Source organism: Microchirus variegatus, assembly GCF_963457635.1.
Source record: "Microchirus variegatus genome assembly, chromosome: 23".
NCBI lineage: Eukaryota > Metazoa > Chordata > Actinopteri > Pleuronectiformes > Soleidae > Microchirus > Microchirus variegatus.
In genome coordinates this window covers 11,134,387-11,157,742 of record NC_139824.1, presented here as the reverse complement: position 1 = coordinate 11,157,742, position 23,356 = coordinate 11,134,387, and the positions used below count along the sequence as shown (strand labels likewise).

Genomic DNA, 23,356 nt, shown 5'->3' with positions numbered 1-23,356 from the left:
TAACGTAGGCACATTTATTTATGCCCCCCCCCAAAAAAAAATCCATAGCCCCCAAACATTTACTGTCCCCAGCTCCAACCCATTAGAGCCACTATGTCAAATTTCGTGCAGCTGCCGTTTGAACCTCCAACAAAAATTGCACAATTACTTTCAAAGGCAGCGTCGTCACTACTCAAAACCTCACAATAGACTTTGATGTGTAAAACATTTGATGTTCCTCCTATTGAGTTTAAAGTCTATTGAAGTCTAATCCAACCAAGAAAGTTGATCATACTTATTTTGCTTCCTCACTCACGAAAGCTTCGCTGCATACCTGCTCCTACATAGTGACAAATGGCGCAGTATAGTCCTATCCTATATCGTTTGTCTTTGTCCCAAAGGTTTCCCTCTTTAATTTAACTGTTTAGACAAGGATCTGTCAAGACATGTGTCCTCATGCAACAAAAAAGCCCTTGCAAACAACACTTTGTGGCTTTATACATAGATAATGTTGGGTCAGATCAATGTGTCTTACCATGTGTGACCTGGTAGGCAAATTTAAAGTCCCTGTGTCACCCCACAGGAAAACCACCTTACCAAATCTGAGTTTTCTGAGGTTTTAAAATCACATACAAGACACACTCTCCTGGTCTAACCCACCGTAAGTCTGTAACTTTTTGAGCAGCTTCACAGGAATGAACAGCCTCACAGGGGTGGGGCTGCATCCACTTCTAATAATACATCTATGCTGCAGCCTCACAGCAGGAGTCTGCTCCTCTTCCTGCTCTCCACTGCTTTATTTCCTCATCTGTAGGAATTATAGATAAAGTGTCCAAGACTTTTCTGTGTGTTTTTACATCAAGGTAACTCGCAAGGTAAGAGAGCGAGTCTCAAAGTGAACAGACAAACCTTTACGGAGGAATTATGAAACTAGTGCTCATGTGCATGTGCATCATGGAGCCATATTTGTGCACATGCCTTAAAAAAAATCTTTATTCCATAATTCACATATTCTCAGCCACTATTTTTTAACATATATAACGTGTGAAGAGGAGAAACTGTATTTGCTTTACAGGGTCTTAAAAGACATTCCAGGCCACATTAGACTTCCCTAAATTTGGACAAATAAGACAGGGAGAAATCAGGAGAGCAATTCCTTAGTCTATATCACATGTGATCGTTTTACGCTGCATCATTACTGAACTGTTACCTGGAAAGCTGTGTCAGGTTGCTCTACACTCTTAAAAATAAGGGTTCCAAAAGTGTTCTTCTACAAGGGCCGTGGTTTTACCGGGAACCATTTGTTTTTCAAGGGTTCTTGGTAACACTAATGGTTCCAGTAAGAACCATTTTGATCCAGAGAACCCTTTAAAACCCCATTTGCTGAATAAAGGGTTTTAAAAGGGTTCTTGGTAACACTAAGGGTTAACAAGGTTCTGACAAGCCGAAGAACCTTTTATGGTTCTACTTTGCACTTTTATTTCTAAGGAAATCTTAGGAGACCTAATAGACGTGAGCCATAAGGACTTCCATAAGGAGCCAAACGCCACTTCCATTAATGACACCTGGAGAGGAAGCACTAACAAAGCTTTAGCAGAGTCCATATATAGCTTTGATTGAAGCAGGTGCATGAAAATGACACAAGTGCTTGTGTTAGGGAGGAAGGGAAAGATAATGTGGTGCAGTGTGTATGTGTGTGTGTGGAGACAAAGAGAGAGGATAGTAGATGGAGAGTTTCTGTTTGTGATGGTATAGGCTTGTTGACAGTAGGTAGGCAGTAGGTGAACTCTGCACCAGTGACTCTCACTGTAAGGAATTGAATTGCAGTAAGGGAGGAGGGCCATGGAGCAGCTGTAATATAACAGCACACACACATACAGTCTGGTTTCCATGACTTCAGAGAACATTGACTTATTCATTTCCTTGAGACGTACTATAAAACCCATCTGAACCATGCAACATGTCTTAATCTTAAAATGTGAGAGGGGGAGAGAGAGATGGGTAAAAAAAAAAAAACGGATGTCAAGGATGTTAACTCACTTACGCAGCAACCCATAATCCATGGGGAGTTTCCAGGTAAGAACAACACATGAGTTGAGATGAGTTGTTTCTTGGGCATGATTAAGAAGTGAATGCAAAGGGAAACCTTTTCTTGGCATTTGCCTCTTCACTTCTTGGCAAGCTTTGCAGCTCGACTAATATATGATCCAACATCAACATGTCACAGAATTTATACTCTCTTCTCTGTCTCTTTTTTTTAACTTAACGTATGATTTTAAAAAATATCAAAGAAGAATTACACCCCCTACACACTAAATTGCGTACTTATGGTGGGGGGAGTAAAACACTTTAATTAAAAAGCATTGTTACACTGAACAGTTAATAAAACACACACAACTAGACAATGCATATAACATAACATAATCAAGTTCATGAATACAAGTCATCTGTGTGAACTGGGATTACCCGAAAAAATGGAATACTATGGGGATGAATAATTTTTGTGGAACTAATAAATTAGTAATCCAGAGCACTTTCCAACATAAGCTCTTCTCATAGTAAGCAGATGTGACGTTTAGCCTACTTGGAGGTGTCAGGTCATGGTTCCACTTTGTTGGATCCAAAGTGGTTTAGAGAAGATTCTACTGGCAGCTCCCAGATGACACAGTGCTCCTTGGGACGAAGCAACTGTCAAGACACAAGTGTCTGGAAGAAGGGCTGCTCTGCTGAGGATCTGCTTCCAGCTGATGGAGCAGATGTTTTAGGCTGAGAAAGGCAAGGAAGAAGTTCAGACAAATGCAGTTTGTGGTATCTCTGCTGGTTTGTGGGTCCATTGAAGTTAGGGCGACCATTTCCATAGCACCAAAAAGGACAATTTTGTCTAATATAGATACTGAGATGTATCATGATTCTTCACTGTATTTGTATTTAATCACAACAAGACATATTTTTCAAAACCTGACAAGTGAGATCGGGGAACGATACCTTGACAAGTGCAAGTCCCATTTTGATCCAGAGAACCCTTTAAAACCCCTTTCTTGAATAAAGGGTTTTAAACACTTTTTAACCTTTATAAAAGGTTCTACCTGGAGCCAAAAAGGGTTATTCTATGAGGACAAGCCAAAGAACCTTATGGTTCTACTTAGCACTTTTACTTCTCAGAGTGTATAAGAATATACAAGAAAAACACAAATAAAGTGGAGGGAACCTTATTTTAGAACCTTCTAGAACAGAGTTTTTGCCAATACTGGTCATTGGGGACCACTGTCCTGCTCCAACACACCTGAGTAATTTCAATCAACTTTCTATCATTAGTTTTTGAGATATAGATGCAGGAGAAGACCGAGCCAGAACTGCCAGAAAGCAGAACATTTCTGGGCTTAGATAAAATAAATAAATAAAAATAAGGCTACAACTATGCTTGTCTTGACAGTTTTCAGTCAGGGCAAATTAAAAATGAATGTGTATCTGCAATATTTCTGCTCTTTCCTGGCAGCATACAGGAGTTTTTTTGTTGTTGTTGCCAATGAACTTCTGGTACATGTACAAGCTTCATGCAGATTGAGATCATTACAACAATTGCTTCACCAGACAGGGGTGGGAAACATTTTTCTCCAGAGGCTTCATTGATGAAGGAAGCAAAGGGCCACACAGTGAATTATGACAATACATCAAAGAGATGTAAAAATAGCTCCATGAAACAATGTGTGCTGCAAAATATGCAGTAGTGGTGGACAGTTATTTAACACTGTCGTTTTTTTTTTTTTTTGTCGCAACTCACAGAGACATTTTAACATTTTCAAATAAAAGCCAAGCTGTGTTTCATCAAAACTTTTCGATAAACCTGTGTCACGACGTACAAGTAACATAACACTGTTTCTGTTAATGAAAACCAAACAGAGGCAGAATAAAAAAACAACATAAACAAGAAGCATTCGGAGAGCGTAGACCTCTGCCAAGGCAGCTCAGCCCCCCACAAAATAGGCATAAAAATAGTGATAGCGTCTACGGATCAAGCCCAAAATTCAATCACTGCACCTGTTCCTGGTCCCAAATCCTGGTCCCAAATCCGTCCGCGACTTTTCGAGTTATGTTGCTAACAGACAAACAAACTCCGGCGAAAACATATACCTCCTGGCGGACGTCAACAACAACGAAATCACCATAAGTTACAAGCTGCAGATCCACTATGGGGCTCTTACATATTTACCATTGTCCAATCTTAATACATCCAATGTAATTAGTAAGTGATCCAGTTGATATGTGCCATCAGTAGCAGCCGTTTTGTATTCCTTCGAGGAATATATCAGGACCCATTTTGCCCTGGAGCCGTAATGTTGCCCTTGTGTGGTCTGAAGGCCACAGTATACTCCTGCGTAAAGTGCTCTACGTAGGTTACGGAGACTCCTCTACGTCGCCGGAGAGCCTCTCCGTCGTCTTGCACAAAATATTTTTTAAGTGTCCGTCACTCCATCAAGGGACAACGGAGATGGCAAGGGCTGCGATTGGTCCTCAGGACAGGCCGAGATAACACTGCTCTGTGCCGGCCACAGTGCGCACCGAGCATCCACAGAGGCGGAGCTGATCATCGGCGACAACGTCGACAACGTTGCTGCCAAACTATAAATACGCCATATCTTAATACACACAGCACATGTTTAGACTCTAAATGGCTAATTTCTTGCCTCAAATTATCTTAAAACTGCATCCTGGGACAGAAAAATATTTATTTCAGGATGAGAAAGGGCCACTGTTTTCAATGTTATTCCGCTGCAACAACAACTGCAGTCTTTCTCTCTCTGACAACAACCTTGGTAGCGACCCCTACTGATCGGGCGGGAAATTGCAGTGCGTATCCGGCACCACGACGGAGAACTATGAACGCAGTCGGATAACGCATTACGCAGCTAGAGAAGTATACCGTGGCTTTAAGGCTTCATCACCCCCACAAAAATCCAAAGTCACTTTCAGAAAGAGTAAGAAAGGTCGAGCACCATCAAAACACTCCTTTGAAATCAGGTAATGTGAGGCAGCTCAAGATTCAAGGCTGTGTTGATGTAGGTCATTGGTATAGACAAGGCAGTTCGTTATCATTCCGCAAACGCTGCCTCTCAGGGTGTTAAAAGGGACTGGAAATATGTAAAGCTACAGCACATCTCCCTGAAAAAGACTAACATGGGACAGCACAGGAATGTGACCTTTGTGCAAGAAGAGGAATAGTGAATTTATGGAAGAAACTCTGTGCTTCCTTCTCTCCTCCTTTTAGATGAAATGAAATAGTCACATCCTCAGGCAAGGTATATCCTTTTTATTTCCCTTTACTGTAGTTAAACCTCTTCTTCCCCTCACTTCCTCTCCAAAGTCTCGCCCAGACACACATTCGTGGTGCAGTAAATATTTGACCTTGACCTAAAATGAAGGTAGCCGGTTCAGTTTGGACTTTGCAACACGGACACAGCAAGTCCTAATTACTAAAACATGAGACGGCTATTTAATGGAGGATTTGGCAACACATCCACAAACCCCTGTGTGGACGGGGTGTTGTGCGAGTGTGGACGTCCACAGCAGCAACATCTGAAACAACACATTTATGCACACATCACAACCTCTTTTGCTCTCTCTCTCTCACACACATTGAAGGACCAGACCCAACTGACCATTTATGTAAATGCAGTTGAACAAAATAAGAGAAATGCATGCGAGCAGCACATCCTGACTCACAGTTTACTCCAAACAGTGTCAACATTTTGAGTCGATATCGGCTTCTTGTTATGCTAATGGGCGATACATGTCACATTGGATATGCAGCATGCGCGATTGGACAAACAAACAAACCTAGAATAGATGCAAAGTCATTCTTGTTTGCCGAGATGCTCCGAAACAACAAGGAGCTGGTTGCTCTGGAGATTTGGCCGAATCAAAACAAAAACAGCAAATCCAGCTTGCCAACACAAGTCCTCTCAACTTGGTTCATAACGGAACGGAGTGGGAGTGAAGTATTGTTTTTAGTGTCCGTCTGTTTGTGCTTCCGCACTTGCACAACAGAGGCCGCCAGAGGCTTGTTGGGGTGAAGTCTGCCATCTCTGATTGCCTTGTTGATATTGGAGGTAATTTAAAGTGTTCCACATTTATAATAAGGGCAATAAAGCTCTGTTAGTGCATGAGCTGATAAGATGTCCTGAACCTCATGCACAAATTTGAATCTTGTACAAAACTGCTACTTGTAAAATCATGTGATTAACATGATGCTATTACAAACCATGAAACTTAGTGGGCCTTGCACAGTTGTTACATTTCCCCATTGCGGGACTAATTAAGGACTATCTTATCTTATCTTAGCCACAAGTGATGTGAATGTGTTTGGCTGATTAAACTGCAGACTGACATCTCCCTCACTCTTTTAAACTTTGTTTAAAAAGACATTATTATCACCCTTAAAAGTTCCTAAGAGACCAGGAAACGTAACTTAATTACATGCATTTCTCCCCCTCTTCCCACACCTGCATTTAAGTCCTTGAAACAAACCTGGTCCTTTTCAGCGACGCTCTCTCTCTCTATCACACACACACAAGAGAAAATTTGCACCTGGTGAAACATTCCGTACTTTAAGCAGAAACTTGGTCGTCAAGGTCACTACGAACGGTAATTACATGGTTTGTATTTATACGGAACTTTTCGAGTAATGATGACCACTCGATGCTGCTTTACGCGACAGTTTTTGCCATTCACAGCGCATCTATGTGCAGCACATTTTCTATCACTCATATTTCATGAAGCAACGTGGGGTTAAGTGTCTTGCCCAAGGTCACATCAATATGAGCTAAACCAGGAATCGAACCCACAACCTTCAAGTGAAAGACGCCTTGCTCTGCCACTGAAGAAATATTGGTCTCACGCACACACAGAAGGACAAGCAGATATGACATGACGTTTCTGAATGTGTATGTGTGTGAAATTTACTGAAACAAGGTCTATTTTTACAAAAACATACCCCTCTGTCTACAGCTCCTAATTAATAAGGTTACTTATAATAATAATAATATCTGGCATCTTTATTTTCTAACGCGCTGCACAAGAAATACAAACGTTTTAATATTTAGACTTTCTACTGCATTGCATTTCAATTCAGACACAGAATATTATGCACGACCCTCACCTTCTCTGCTGCACATGTCACATACAGTAAGTATATTGGAGTTGGAGCAAAAGGGGAGATTGCATTGCTCTGGTACATTGGCCCAGCGTCAGTGATGGAAAACCACAACTCAATTTGAGAGCCAAAAAAATGAGAACGGCAACAAACAAACAAATACAAACCTGTGAGAAATGATTTCTCGCTCTCTCTCTCTCTGTGTGTGGTGTGTGTCTCCCTGGCTCGATTATGTCCCCATTACCATCCTCTCATTATTTGGACAAGGATTTGGTATGATGAGCTATGGCCTCTAGCATGCCTCAGCATCACGTCAGGCCAGATTTATTATATCTCTCTCCTCCATCTTTGGTGTCAACCACTACATCCCATTTTCTCATCTTTTAGACCTAAATGTGTTTTGTTGCAAAGACATGATATATAGACAGAGTCTGATGAATGATTGACCTGCACTCACCAGAGCACCATCGCCTTTCCTCCATATCAATGCTTTTATTTATGCTGATGTTTCTGCTCAGTCTATTGTTATAGCAGATATTCACGGCTGGTAATTGTGACAGCCTGTCAAAGGAATATATTCTTTTTCTCCTTCAGTTTTTCTGTCTAAGTTGCATTTTGATGCCGTGGCGCAGCATTTGCTAAATTCATTATTTTCACATTCTGCCCATGAGCCTTTATGCCTAAGGGGATCTTACAGATTATGCAGAAGAGATGTGCGGAAAAAAAGGGAAACATTTTTAGTATTGAGGGATGAAAATGAGGAGGCCATGTGTACATTTATTTCAGCTCAGCTGAAAGTGGATCTTCACTCTTTTACACAGAGTACCGCTGTGCCGATGTGCATGTGAATTGCAGCGTGCGGTTTTACTGCACGGCGTAGGCATGTTGTGTGTGTGCTTCAGCGCATGCACGGTAATGCAAATGTAAGGTCGTTCCACTTGCAATGAATGCAATTATTTGACTCTCTCACACACACACACACACACACACTCTTCCGAAAATTGCCCTCCATGTGCAAACTACAGATAAAACATTGCCCAACAACCATGAGCTCAACTGCTGTGTCCATTTAACTTTCCCCAGCACCACTGCCTCAGTGCATATGTTCCTCTTTTCACTGCTACACCGATAAACGATTAAAGGCACCATAAATAAAGGCGTTCATATGTTTAATAATTATCATCCTTATTTTTCCTCAAGAAAATTAGCAGTTAATGACTTCACAGTGAAAAATGGTGACGTGTGTTTGCCACAAGGGAGACAAAATCATTCCTCTGAGTAGTGCAATTAGTGATACTGCTTTACATATGGAGTACATGCAGGCACAAACTACAAATACAGGTATCATGAATTTCCCTGTGAGATAAAGAGCCAATGAACACACATATATGATCATTGTACAACATGAACAATAATCATGGCATCATCGTGTTGTCACAATGAATGTCAATTCAATTTCATTTGTTGTGAACAATAAACTATCATTTTTGTTGGCTGCAGGATTTGGCTCAATTGTTCGAGCCGCAATGCTGGCAACTAATGCAAGAAAAAAGGAGACAAACTGGAAAAGCTGACGAGGCCAGGTTTATAAAAGACAACAGCTTCCCAGTTAATAACAAGTGGCAGAAGTCGACAATGTGACAGTGGTCTCGAAAAGTGTCAGTCAAGATTATACAAAGCTATATTATTCTAAAAAAAGTTCTCCGTTGAAGTCTGAAGGAAGCGCCTGTGAGTCTGCACGCATGACGTGGCACTCTCTCGTGTGTGAAAGCAGAAGAGGGGTCTGATCAGCTCAGGTGGTTGATGAATGCATATTTCTATGTCACGGTTGGGGCTGATCGACAAAATCAAAAATGTGTCATAAGGGTTCGAGCATCAACAGACTCGACGGAGCTTGGCGTTTGAAAATAAATATGAATGTGACATAATGAAGGGGGCATGTTCTCCCCCGTGTGTGCGTGGGTGTTCTCCTCCCACAGTCCAAAGACATGCAGATTTAAGGATTAGGCAAATTGGACACTCTAAATTGACCATAGCTGTGAGCGTGAGAGTGGATGGTTGTTTGTCTCAATTTGGTCCTGCGATGGAGCGGCGACCTGTCCAGGATGTGCCGCGCCTTTTTCGCTCTATGCCAGCTAGGATTGGCAGGATGAAGTGATAGAGGATGGATGAATGTATGAATGAATGTGACATAATGATGTGAGAAGATAATAACTATGTGTGAGTGTGCCAGCACTTGTGACTCAGGTGGCCACAGCAGGAGTGAGAGGCCAGTAAGGACAAGGGTAACTGAGAGCTGGTGAGGTGTTGTCTTCATTGTTTTAGACACGGAAAAATGCAGTTCCTCTGTGTTGTAAAATCGACTCGTCCTGCCTTTTAGAAAAACTGTGTCCTGGTAACCTCTGAGAATGTGTGCAATTAGTTAGACCATCGTAATGACAGGTTTAAGCCAACAGGATAACTATTTCAGCTTCAATATCAAACAATGAGAGTATTTAGTGAGTTTAAAGGTGCATTATGTAATAAATCTAAAGCAACTGGCCATAAAATCCTCCTAATATGTCACAGAGACACAGGAATAATGTTCATATAACAAACTGAACTCACCAACAACAACAGTACAGACAAAAAATTTGCAGACTACTGTTTATGTCTTGAAATCATGTTTTGGCATGTGGCGCCACCTACCGCTATCTACCAATCATTGCAGTCAGTAGAGCAACCACTGGTTGCAGGGTATCCGCGGGGTCTCAAAAAGTGTTAAATCCAATAATTTGAATTTAAAGCCTTAAAATGTCGAAAATGATATCTAAAATCTCATAAAATTTCATAAAAGGTCTTAAATACAACTTTGAAAGGTCTTTAGAGAACTTAACGAAAGTCCACAGCTAAGCCGAAATTGCTTGCATAAGATGGGTAAGTGCAAGTTCAATGATTTGTGGTCTCCAATTTTACTTCATGTCTTTTGTACTTATTTGGCAGTACAACATTTATTTGGTCTTAAATTGTATTCATTATGGTCTTTAAAAAGTTTAAAAAGTCTTAAATTTTACTTGTTGAAACCTGCAGAGACCCTGTAGTTGCCAGTTACGTCTGAGATACAATGGCAGAGAAAACAAAACCTAAAAGACCTCGGTATTTCAAATTGAGTGTAGTAACTGTTTTTGGCCACATTCTTACATATGGCGCCTTTAAAAAATCCAATAAAAATGGATGATAGCTTTTCCTAATGATGCTGTTTTTGTATACATTACATAGATGCCATGTTAACCACTTGATGAACCACCACCCTGACCATATTCTCAATCTAATGATGACCCAATCAAAGCTAAACCCTGACCAAGGCACACACACACACACACACACACACACACATGCACACACACGCACATCTTTGATCTAAAAGCTTTCAGGTCAGGCTCCCATAAAAATCAGTGTAAAGGAGAAATGTCTCTAAGTAGATAACTAGGAGAAACGGGGCAATAGTGCAGGCTCTGGGGTGGCGTAACAGTGTTATGATGATGGCCAGCTAAACTTTTACAGGTGGGACAGTAAAGTGAGCCTCTAACCCATAGGAAAGGATAAATAAACCATGAAACCAGGCACCAGAGGCACAGCTCTGTGATTATTTAGCCTTGCAGTACAGCCACATGTGGCATAATGTGTGACGCACATCCACGTGCATGTGGTCCCCACGCTCAAATCAACACAAGACTGTCAAATATCAGACTGTGCCGTGGAAGTGAGTCGTATAGTGGCTCTCCCACTGAGTGTATAAAGTTTAAGAGATAACAAGAGGAGGAATGGGGAACTACAGTGTGAGAGTGCAGAAGAATGAGTGCAGGGGACAAAGCAAGGCCTGGAATAGCACAGTGAAAACACTACGAGTGTGGCAGCAAGCTGACAAACAAGGACAATATATATTCTATATTTGTAAGTGGCAGCAGCTTTGCCATTTTTCCTTTTTTAAAGACAACATTCCTTTCTCATGTGTGTACATTATTGACAGACCTCCCTGCAGCCTCTGCAGCACGCGGAAGAAGTTGCTAGTTGCTGGACTTCCTTAAAACATTCCTTTAAGACATGATAGATTTAGGATTTAGATTTATCTGTACTTCAGACAGAAACAGGTACAACCCCTCGCAAACTATTCATAAATGCCCAGAGGTCGCAGAGAGAAGGCATAAACAATTTCTCACTTGACTTTAAAATGAAATGCAGAACAAATGCCATTTAATGAATAAACCAAAGAAAATCTGCTCTTTATATGATTCATATTTACATGGCTATCAGAGTCTTCATTCTTTATCCACCACATGAGGTTCCCAGCTGATACAACATGAACAGGTCAGCTTTCAGAGTCTATATCAGTTAAAGGGGACATATTAAACCCTATTTCTACAAGTTAACCGAGCTCCCTGGTGTTCTAATGAACATGTCTGTGACATGCTTTGTTCAAAATACCATAAGGATGAAGCACCACAGCAGTTCAATCACTCTGCCAAAACAGCCCTGTTTAGTAGTATCTCTTTAGATCCACCTTAAAAAAAAGTAAAACGAAACTTAAGGGACAGGAAATGACAATTAGCATTTGGAAAAGTGATCATTTGCAGGCCCTAGCAGGCACATTGCTGTCATATATAACATGCATCCACTGGACAGATAAATCCTCTGAGGCTGGAAGTTTGTGTAGAACTCTGTGCTGCACTGTGGAGCCAAGAATAGAACTTTTCGCAGAATTCGTGGACTTCCTCGCCAGCACTCTCGCGTGTTTCACGGACAAAGTGGAGCTCCGCGAGACAACAATTCCAGGAATTTAGCGCATTGTGGCGTCCCAGGGAGCGCAGAAGTCAACGTCGCATGCTTTATCTCCTGTAATTAGACTGAGGAGAACCACAAAAACATGAGTGAGTCATCTTTTTTCACACTTTGCCGACTGATAGGACCTCCAGAGTCCCAAATATAAGGATTTAAATGATTATAAAGTTGATTTTCCATAATATGTCCTCTTTTTAATTAAAAAACCGTTAACATGAGGCTAATGATATCAAAGCAACCAGCAGACAATTAAGAGCTCTGTTAGATAGTGGTTACTTATTTCCCTGTAAACAAACCTGCCTGTCTTAGTGTAGCTGTGTGTGAGGCATTACTCAGCAAAGCTGTGGGAGCATTTCTTAAGTACAGCAGCACCTTCATTCATCAAAAGGAGTCCATATAACACAAAACTAGGGAGAGATTTATGACAAACTCTGTGCAGGTACCAGGGCAAAGCAGCATGGAGGTCACCATTCACCGGCTGTGACAGCACAAAGTATGGATGAGATGTAAAAGAGATTGCAGGGACATATTTTTCATTTTAAGGAACAAAATAGGATGAAGTTAATGCTGCAATAATCCTTGATCAATAATTACTGGGGCGATGGCTCACTCATGGTGACAGCTCAGTTCTTCTCAGCTCTGTGGGGGTGTTTGTGTCAGCTTATTGTTGTTGTTATTTTGCTCAGGATCTGGTAAAGACCATTCAAAGGGACATTGCTGCTGCATATGCTGGATGCGTATACAAAAAAAGGGGAAACCAACTATGTGGTGATTAAAATGTCAACATTGTGTTTACAGCTTGTTCTGCAGTGCCCATAAAAAAGGGCAGAGCACTCACAGAGGTGTAATCTCAAACAAAAGAACGCTACAGCACTGACACGCTTATCTTTAAAACGCAAAACGCGCACACATGCATGCGGGGCTGCTGCACGTCGTTATCTGCGCACAGATCTGCACATTGCCTCGCTATCATGGCAGGAAACCTGCCTTGCTGTCAACTAAAATACTTTACAGATAACTTCAGCTTTAAGTGCATTTCTCTTCAGGCTTTTCCGCCTTAGTCAAAGCACAAGTAATGATAAATTCTTTCAGTGCAGCTTCCAGCAATTGAACTCGCTTCCATTTTCAATAATCTGAGACACAGCCATTTTCAAAGACACTCAAATTGAGTTTTTACAGGTGGATAACTGAACTGTGCACAGATGAAACATGCATTCAACCATTCTCTTCAGATGACTTTTCTTTTACGTAGCATGTTTGATTAAGAAGAATGTTTTCTTCTGTTTTATATGCTGGGTTACTTAATGCTGGAGAATGTCTGGTGTTTCTTCTAGAGACAATATTTCTCAGCATCAGCACTGAAGATATATCCAGTCTGCATTATCTGCCACTCCCACTCATTCAGGATGACACTGTCAGAAACCTTTCCAAAAAAAAAAAGGTGATAGAAATCAAACCCCGCTGTGCCTGACAGGAAACAAAAACAATCCGTGACAAACATCTTAACCAGCAACACATGAAAGTGAAATGGGCAAGAGACAAGATCAGGGAGCTGTAATGCAGCATGAATTTAGGAGGATAAGGAATGAGCTTTAAGGTGTAAGTGTAACAGAATCAAAGGAGACATATTATACCTTATTTCTACAAGTTAAACTAGTTCCCTGGTGTCCTAATGAACATGTCTGTGACATGCTTTGGTCAAAATACCATAAGGATGAAGCACCACAGCAGTTCAATCATCCTGTCAGAACGCTCGGTTTTGAGTGCCTGTCTCTTTAAATGCAAATGAGACACAGGAAACGACGTCAGCGTCACTGAGGTTCCGGCAGCTAACAGCAGTTAGCATTTGGAAAAGCCATAATTTGCAGACTCTAGCCGGCACATGGCCGTCATATATAAAATGTATCCACTGGACACGTTAATCCTCTAAGGCTGGACGTTTGTGTAGAACTCTGTGCTGCACTGTGGAACCAAGAATAGAACACTGCTCTTCCGGATACTATTTCCCTCAACTACACTCGCACGTTTTTTTAGGGACAAAGCGGAGTTCCGCGAGACAACAATTAAATTGTCTCATTGTGACATCACAATCAGTGCGGAAGTCAACATTGCATGTTTTATCTCCTGGACCACAAAAACATGAGTCATCTTTTTCACACTTTGCCGACTCATAGGGCTTCCAGCGTCCCAAATATAAGTATTACAATGATTAAAACATTGATTTAGCATAATATGTCTCCCTTACATTTTAAATTGGGGCCATGTACACACACAGGTGCTGGTCAAACACCAATTTCCTCTTTACTTTCTCTAATTTCCTGGAGCATATGAAGAGAATTTAGTCAAAGTCAGAATGGCTATGAAATTAACTGAAGCGAATCAATCCTTGCTTCATGGAGACAAAGTAGTCCCACTTTCCCTCCAATAGACAAAGTCCACTCAAATGAACTAAGAAAAAAACTGTAGTGAAATAAGGCAATGTGTTCCTAAGAGGGCTCGAATGAGTCGTACTCCTGTCTGTGTCAGCGCTTGCAGCACCCGAGCTATGCTTGGTCAGCAGAACTAATTTGAACAGCGAATAATAATCTCGTTCACGGGTCAAACAGTCCGGAATGAATCATACATGCTCATCTTTGCAATGTTTTCTCACCGGATGAACCAACAAGCAAACAGCACATGTCGAGTCAGGAGCGTCTCCTCCGCGCGTCTACATGCGTTACGCATGCATCACTGACAGACCGAGTAAAACATCCGAGCAGCAACAGCTCATCACTCCTGAGGCTATTATTGTGTGTGAGTTTATAAGGACATTGAATATGTTGACTGTGATTATTTGTGGTTCTTTAAAATACATATGCTTGGATAATCTGCTATTGTAAATAGATTAAATTGGTCTGAGAATGTATATGCTGACCTCAAAGACCTACAAAACACTAATTCAATACACAATATAAAGCTAAATTTCCACACGTGACCCTACAAATTTGAACTACGCCATCGTGCAACAGCTCGACACAATTTACAGGCAGCAAAACCGCAAATTATTTTTGTCCTTTTATTAATGAGACAGAAGAGGAAAGATACACAATGATTCTGCAGAAAAGACGCCGTAAACTCCTTTTACAGAGGTGTGGACCCAAGGGTGGCTGCTAAAAAAGAGATGAACATGTGTGTCAAGGTGGGGACAAAGATCCAATAATACTAGTAATATTGATGAAGATAACAGCTGGGAACTATTTCTTCTTATTTAATCACAATGTGGCCACACTTTAAGTATCAGTCAAGAATAACAAACTAATTCCCCCCAAAAAAATAAAAACAATCATGAACACAACAGCGCAGTCAGTGCAACTTCAGGGAAATACAATACAATTCAACACCTGCACAACACCTGTACACGCTCATACGAGAAAAGTACAAAACGCACACAGGCAGGGGGGTGGGAGTAAACTATTCTCATTGCAGCTCATATAGTCAATTGTGCAAGACACAATTATACCCGGTGACCTTGGATCAACAAAAGGAAATGAAAAAGCATAACAAAAGAGAACAAAAAAGGAGGGGAGAGAAGAGAGAGAGGGAGGAGTGCCAACGCAACATGTTTCCAGACAGAACTCTGAGTGGGAAGCGAAAAAAGGAAATTCAGTCTGACAGTACAATCGGGAGGACACGCAAAAAAATTCATCTCAACAGTTCAGAGGTGAAAGAAGAATATCCTGACCAGTGGATCGCACACACACACACACACACACACACACACACACACATGCACACACACACACACATGCATGCAAAACCAAAAGGCCTTATGGATATTTAATGTTAGTCTGCCTGCAGAGGCAATTTCAAAAGGTTTATCCACAGACTCGCAGAGAGGTTTGAAGACAAAGAACAAGCCGAGAACAAATACATGTCTCGGTATAGTACGTATTTACACACATGTAAGCTCACACACAGACTGCGAGATGGTCTACGATCCAGCAGATCCACTAATAATAATAATAATCTAGTCCCTGGTCTAAAGCCTCTGCAACACAGCCCTTCAGTCAACATGTGATGCGAGTACTGAAATAATTCAACTTAAAATATACTTTCACGTGTTTTGCAGATTATATTCAAAGGTGTGAATTAATGGAGGATTAGTTGTGTTGATATGAAATGATTAGTTGTTTCATTTGCACAGTTCCACTCACAAAGAAAATCTCGAAAAGGCGCTTGATATTTCCCCATCTGCATTGCATTAAATGGTTAAAATGCACCTGTTTCAGTGAATTTTAAAATCAGTCGTTGTAATTAACCTGAATACCACCAGCAGCAACGTGAGAGAGCTGTTCACCTTTAGCTGAACTTAAAGTGAAACAAAAAAAAAAGAAGCGAATCAGAAAACAATGTCAATTAAAGATGTGCACCGCACTGAGCCGAGAAGCAGACACACTAAGAGCTTTAAAGTTTACTTCTGCTACTAAACCTAGCAGATAATAATACAATTTCATGACTGTCTGAGCAGAATCATACTTCTAAGCCACATGTCAAACACTAAAACTGTTCAAAACAACTTAGCAGTTGTTTGTGATGTGCTGATTTATCCCACAAGGCAAAAACTTTTTTTCCCCAACTAATTTCCTATTATAAGTAATAAGTAATCATTGCAGAACTCAGTCCAATCCTTTATTTTTCCCCCCAAAACAAGTTTCTTTCCTTTAATGTGATCTCCTCTCCAGAAAATACACCTATTCTCACTGCTATCAATCAGAAAACTCCTCCAAAACCAGATGAGAGAACTATATTCCCACTCACCTAACGCAGCATCCTTGATACAAACAACCTTGGCAGCTCGCGCAACAATCTTGAAACCGCTGTTGCAACTACAGCGGATGGGTTTCTTTTCCCAGTTCGTCTCAGTTTGATATCTGTCAGTCTTGCGTGTGAAAACTCATCTCTGAACACAACGGTCTTTACTTATATTTAACTTGAAGGAACACAACGAGGAATGAGGAGAGTGTGATGGAAACGCAGCCAACTTACCTAAGGCTCAAGGTCAGTCGTTCATCTTTAGCCCTCAGCAGATCGGCGATTGAAAACGTGGCGCTGCCCAGGAAGTTATTCTGCAGAAACAGAGAAGACAGAGAAGAAGTGAGATATTTCAGCACCTTGTAAACAGCGAAATAAGAAAAGTTGCAGAAAGAGACGACTGGATCTTATTTTGATTATACCAGAGAGGTGTTACAGGAAAGAGAGACACCGGTGTGTCACTTTAATTATTGCCCTTGTCATCTCAAAAAAAGGCAAAATCTAGTTGACTCCGTCTTTCCTTCTCTTTCCACTCTCTGACTCTGCTCTGACAACATGTTTGCTGCAGGCATGATGTGAACGGGGAGGTGTCAGCAAACCAGAACTGGGTCACAGACAGAAAGAGGCAGGGGGAGGCGAGCCCATCAGTGAAGAAGAGAGATGATCCACATTTATACAACACACACACACACACACACCTGCACCTGCAAGTAACATCAGCAACATGCTACCTGCTGGAGGAGGGGAGGGCTGAGACTATGCCAAGGACACGGGCTGCTCAACTCACGAGCTAAAACAAAATGCGGGTAATTAACTACAGGCACAAAGGTGATCCCATGTATTTCATCACACTGGGGGGAAAGGATCTTAATTAAAGAATCTGCAGATGCACACAATCTGGACACGATCTCCCTTCAGACAGTGAGATCATTGCTCAATAACTTTGTCCTTCTCCCTTACAGCAGTGAAGTGACAATACAATGACAATTTGTATCAAGCCCCCAGTCACTTCTATCTTCTATCCTCTCGATAGCTGTGAAACGCTTTCCCCTCCGAGGGAAGACGGAACAAAAGGGACTGTGCCAGCTTTGTGTAAATGGATGCTAATGCTTTTATGTCAAGCTTCCATGTGCAAAACTCAACAGAGCACGAACAAATCACTAATAAGATCACACACAAAACAGTTGCATTTGTTCTACTATTAATTTAATACTCAATTAACTGAGCCAGCTACAGTCACTACATGAAAAATCTACAACTGGGGTCTCAAACTCAAATGACCTGGGGGCCAATACGCATCTATTGTGGTCAAGAGGGGGCCGGCCTGGAGAACATATACTTACTTAAAGGTGCGTTATGTAATAAATCTAAAGCAACTGGCCATAAAATCCTCCTAATATGTCACAGAGACTCAGGAATAATGTTCATATAACAAACTGAACTCACCAACAACAACAGTACAGACAAAATATTTGCATTAAAAAAAATCTTTTGCAGACTGCAAATCATGTTTATGTTTTGAAATCATGTTTTGGCATGTGGCGCCACCTACCGCCGTCTACCAATCACTGCAGTCAGTAGAGTCTTAGCTGCCGAGCAACCACGGGTTGCCAGTTACGTCAGAAAACGCAACCTAAAAGACCGCGGTATTTTGAATTTGAATGTAGTAACCGTTTTGGCCACATTCTTACATATGGCACCTTTAATAATACTATTTATGATGCAAAATTAATGTATTAATATCAAAAATAGACATTTATTTTAAATGACATAAATAATAGTGTGGACAACTGTAATTCAAATTCATACCAGGAGCTGTTTCAGCCACTGCCATTCGTGGCTCGGGCCCTAACAATGGAATTGAATGTTGTATATGATACATTTAATAGTTGGATTATTATGACCAAATATCGTAATATCACTGTTATGTGCCTCAGCTACACACTGTGTTTAAAAGACAGTGAGGCCATGTTTTCATTATAACATGATATTAATTGGGGGTCCGCATGTAATCAGTTTGACACCCCTGATCTACAAAAATGAACCCACTATTTACTGTTATTCCCCTTTAAAATCAGTTCCACAGAGTGACACACTAAGGTGCTAAACAAAAGATGATAACAAGTCAGTGGATAACTGCTCTGAAAAAGCTCCAACACATGTAACAGTGTCATAGAGGTGGTGGGTCATGTGACAGCTGTGGTCAAGTGGACGTGACAGATGAGAGCAGCCGCCCTGACACACAGGTCACAGCACTGTTGCACGTCTTATGAGTTACTGACAGACATGACTCATTACAGCACATTAAAGTTTTAAGTCAGTGATAATAACCATTTCTGTTTTGTTTTCTACTGCTTGACTACTTGGCTTCACTTCAACAATCTTTAATCTCACTTCCTCCGTTTTCCTATTGCTGCACTGCCATTTTCTCTCCATTTTTTCTGCAATCTCCTGTAGACAAGTAAAGGCCATCCTGTCTACTGACCTTTTTCTCTCAATAATTTTCTCATACAAAACCCTACATGCTTGGGGCACAACACTCATTCTGCTGTCCCAACACTGAGGCACACATACGCATTGACACAGTAAAAGAAAGAGGAAGTGAACAAAAGGCAAGGTCAGTCAAGCATTTTGTGGAAAAAATATATAACATTGTTTATAAAAAGTTTTAAAAAGGAAACATTATGAAGTAAACATAGCCAGGATACCACGTGGGCACCACTTTATTTGCAGAACGTCATTATTATTATGGCCAATCCCAGTTTGCCCTAATAACCCTGCAGCACAAGGCACAGAAGGGCATTACACACTGTGGAGGAACATTTTCTACCTATGTAGCTATTACTCGTGAGCCGCTACAGAATGACTGCTAAATGGTCTTAAAAATCCATTCCTTAGCATCTTTTTTATGGCCCCATCACAATGAAGGCTTTAAAAGTAATGAAGCTCTAGAGACCGTCTTCTTACAGAAGATCAAAGTGGCTCTAGCAGGGGAAAATGAGAGAACGATGGAAGCAAGAGGAGGAGAGAAGGAGTTAGAGAAGAAGATAAATGATGTTCCTTCAGGATCATGGAGGATTGATTATGACTATGTCTTGCTCTGTTCCCTGCTCACATGCTGCGACTGTCCTTTTTTATTTCTGACTGGCTCTATTGCCCGGTTGCAAGCTTCGGAAAACTTTAGATCTATCATATTCCCTCACTAGTTTAAAAAAAAAAAAAAGTGACACTTTTCTGTTGGCAAGATGATTTTACACGAGCCAAATATGAATCATGAATCAAAAATGAAAGGCACTTTTGCAGGGGCATGCAGAGTTGGCACAAGGAATGTCTGCAGGCAGCTTGTCTGTGGACCTTTGAAGGCCACAGTGGCTGCCCATCACTTGGCAGAGGTAAACGGTCCAACTCAAGCTGTAGATCTATTGATTTTTTTTTTTTTTTTCCTTCCTAATGCCTTGGGTGACAGAGTGACACACACAGACACACACTAACCGTAGCCTTCTCTCCCTATCTATCTCTCACTCTCACACACACACACACACACTGACTGCAGAGAATACCTGGAGGAGAGGACATTCATTCTGACGCCATGCCAACAAATGACATTTTGTATATAAACAGCATCGTTGACAGCTCTTGCACTCGCTGACTGAATATGCACCTGGGCAACGTTTATGAATATGACAAGATGCACAGTACAGTCGTGAGGTCACCGGCGTCTACGCTGCTTCTCCTTGACAAATAGGGCTTTACATATTGCCCTAATTAAGCCATTAGAGATGTCATGACACGCCATTTACACAAATGTGTGCACTCGGGCATACAAATGATGAAAAAGAGTGGGATCACATACAGTTTATGACAACACACACACACACAGAGAGAGAAGTCCACTTACAGTTATACTGCATACAGTCCAAGCAGCAGCAAACGATTAAACCAGCAGAGAAAAAGAGCTTCACAAACATGAAAAAGGGGCCGAGAGACAAGACCCAGTGACTTAAAGTAGTGACACAGAGGAAAAAAAAGAGATGCTTATATGTCTTCTTTCTTCCTCTTAATGAGCGCCAGGTCGGTCCTCCTATAGATCTGCCTTTTCAGTCCTCAGTTAGAGTAACTCCATGTACGTTTGCCCCCTTCCGAGTGCTGTAGGCAACACTGGCTGACACACTGTAATCGAGCAAACACTTAAAACACACATGCACACACACACACGGACACAGCCACAGACATACACCGCAGCCTACACTGTGACTGAGAAGTGGCTGGAGAGAGCTATTGGCACCACTGTTGCTGCTGCTGCTGCTGCTGCTGCTGTGGCTGGTTTGACAGTAAGTGAGACCAGTGTGTGTGTGTGTGTGTGTGTGTGCGAGAGAGAGAGAGAGAGGGAGGGAGGGAGGGAGCCTCAAGATGGGCGGGAGTTGAAGTAGAGAGGGGGAAAGAAAGAGGACAGCAGAGAAACACAGAAGGGGAAGCGACAGAAAGGAAGACAATTAATGCTCAGAGCACCAAGATAGCGAGGATATAGGGGAAGAAAGAGAGAGAGAGAGAGAGAGGCAGAGACAGAGTGTGTGTCACAAACACTTCAGTTGCAGCCCGTGACTCAGATGGCCAACAGGAAAAGGAACTCTTGCTGCAGCTGCTTGAATTAACACGAATCATGATCACACACTGCAAAGTACGCGTGGTGGAGAGCGTGTGTGTGTTTGCATAAAACAAACCCAGATAAACACTTAAAACTCGCAGGAATACGCGCGAGCGTCGCAGAAGAGGATTTCTAGTGCACTCACGGCTCTATTTCTAAATGTTTTTTTTTTTTTAACACATTCAGGTTCATGAAGGGATAAAAAAAAAAAACACATTTCGAGGCACAAAGACAATGACGAACAAACCTTCATGTGCCTCCGCTCGGGTTTTAACTATCTGGGCTAGAACGGTGGATTTAGCAGGGTTTAATTTACCCATGCTGAAACAGCGGATGAGTAATTCCGGGCAGAACAAAGGACACACTCGCTGCGCTGGGCCTTATCACCCTCTGCAGGTACACAAGCAAACACAATGAGACACATGAACATCCGCACTCATCCTGACATCTTAGAGTTGTAAGTGCACATGGTATAAAAAAAGCACACTGGAGGTCATGCATGGTGATGAGGTGTTAACCTTTCTTAAGATGGGAAATAGGCTGTAGGTGTGAACAGTGGATTTTAAAGTGGGTTGTGAATCTTTGGGTGGCTCATAATTCGATTCGATTCCGATTCAAACGATACTCGATTCAAAAATTGATACAATGCATAGTGTGTTAAGGCAAATTATGGCATCAAAACGATACAGTTAATTAAGATAATGTGATAATGTGATCACAGAAAGGCAAAACTTAAAGGTGCATTATGTAATGAATCTAAAGCAACTGGCCATAAAATCCTCCTAATATGTCACAGAGACTCAGGAATAATGTTCATATAACAAACTGAACTCACCAACAACAACAGTACAGACAAAATATATGCATTAAAAAAGATATTTTGCAGACTGCAAATCATGTTTATGTTTTGAAATCATGTTTTGGCATGTGGCGCCACCTACCGCCGTCTACCAATCATTGCAGTCAGTAGAGTCTCAGCTCCCCAGCAACCACGGGTTGCCATTTACGTCAGAAAATGAAACCTAAAAGACCTCAGTATTTTGAATTTGAATGTAGTAACCATTTTTGGCCACATTCTTACATATGGCACCTTTAACATTTATTCATTCAAAACAAATAAGAACTTACAAGTTACAAAAATAAACTGTACACAAATAACACAAACTGGTGTTTTGTGTGGTTTTTCAAAATAGAAACTTTAAAAAAAGAAAGAAGAAAAAATATAGATTTTTGAAGTTTAGGAAGTGATTCCTATGTGAATCGATTTCCCCCCCCGCCCCTACTTTAAGGTACTACTCAACCATTTGGTCGACCACTCTTTAAGTCACTATATCTCATTGAAAAATGCATTAAGCTGAACTTACTAACACTTAATGTCACTTGTTCTAAATGTTGTACTTTATGAATTATCCAAACCAGGTTTATTATGAACAGACGTCTCAACCGTTTGGTAAAGGCCTCTATCTGAAATACTGTAGGGTCTAATTTCACGTTATTGTTATCATAAGTTAATAAAAAATAATAAAAAAATTATTTTGCTTTTTTCTTGGTGCGTACCTTAAAGGGTTAAAGAGCTCTTTCTGGCTTCACTATGAGAATTTCTGACCTGGGTATCAAGTAGCAGTCACATTGATTGTTCCTAAACTCATAACGTGCGAAAAAAAACATCCTAATTTAAAACTGGCTACATGTAAAAAGTGAAAATATTTAAAAAGTTTTTTTATTGCAATCCTAATTCAAAAATTGGAGAATGTGGTAATCAGTGAAGAGATTCTTTTCTCAAGTTTCCTTAAATCGCTGACGACATATGGTCAATTCATGATTTAACAAATTACATTTCTTACGTATAGCTCCTTTAAATCTTACAGGAACATAATTGTACGTTGAATAACGAGTCTCATGGAGAATTCTAGATCAAAGATTATTTCGGAACATGAATCAAGCAACTGAAAACAGGCTTTTTTCCCCCCTCT

At 41.0% G+C, this 23,356-nt stretch overlaps 1 protein-coding gene across 1 annotated transcript in view; it reads right to left on the bottom strand.

Moving 5' to 3' along the window:
• Nucleotides 1-23,356, bottom strand: part of inpp4b (inositol polyphosphate-4-phosphatase type II B) — a gene marked incomplete at both ends in the record, with an annotated part of 134,570 nt that overhangs the window by 68,419 nt on the left and 42,795 nt on the right. Inside the window, one exon of the mRNA XM_083909515.1 lies at nt 16,973-17,052. Within this exon, the coding sequence (XP_083765641.1) occupies nt 16,973-17,052 (80 nt within the window). The remainder of the gene's footprint in view (nt 1-16,972; nt 17,053-23,356) is intronic.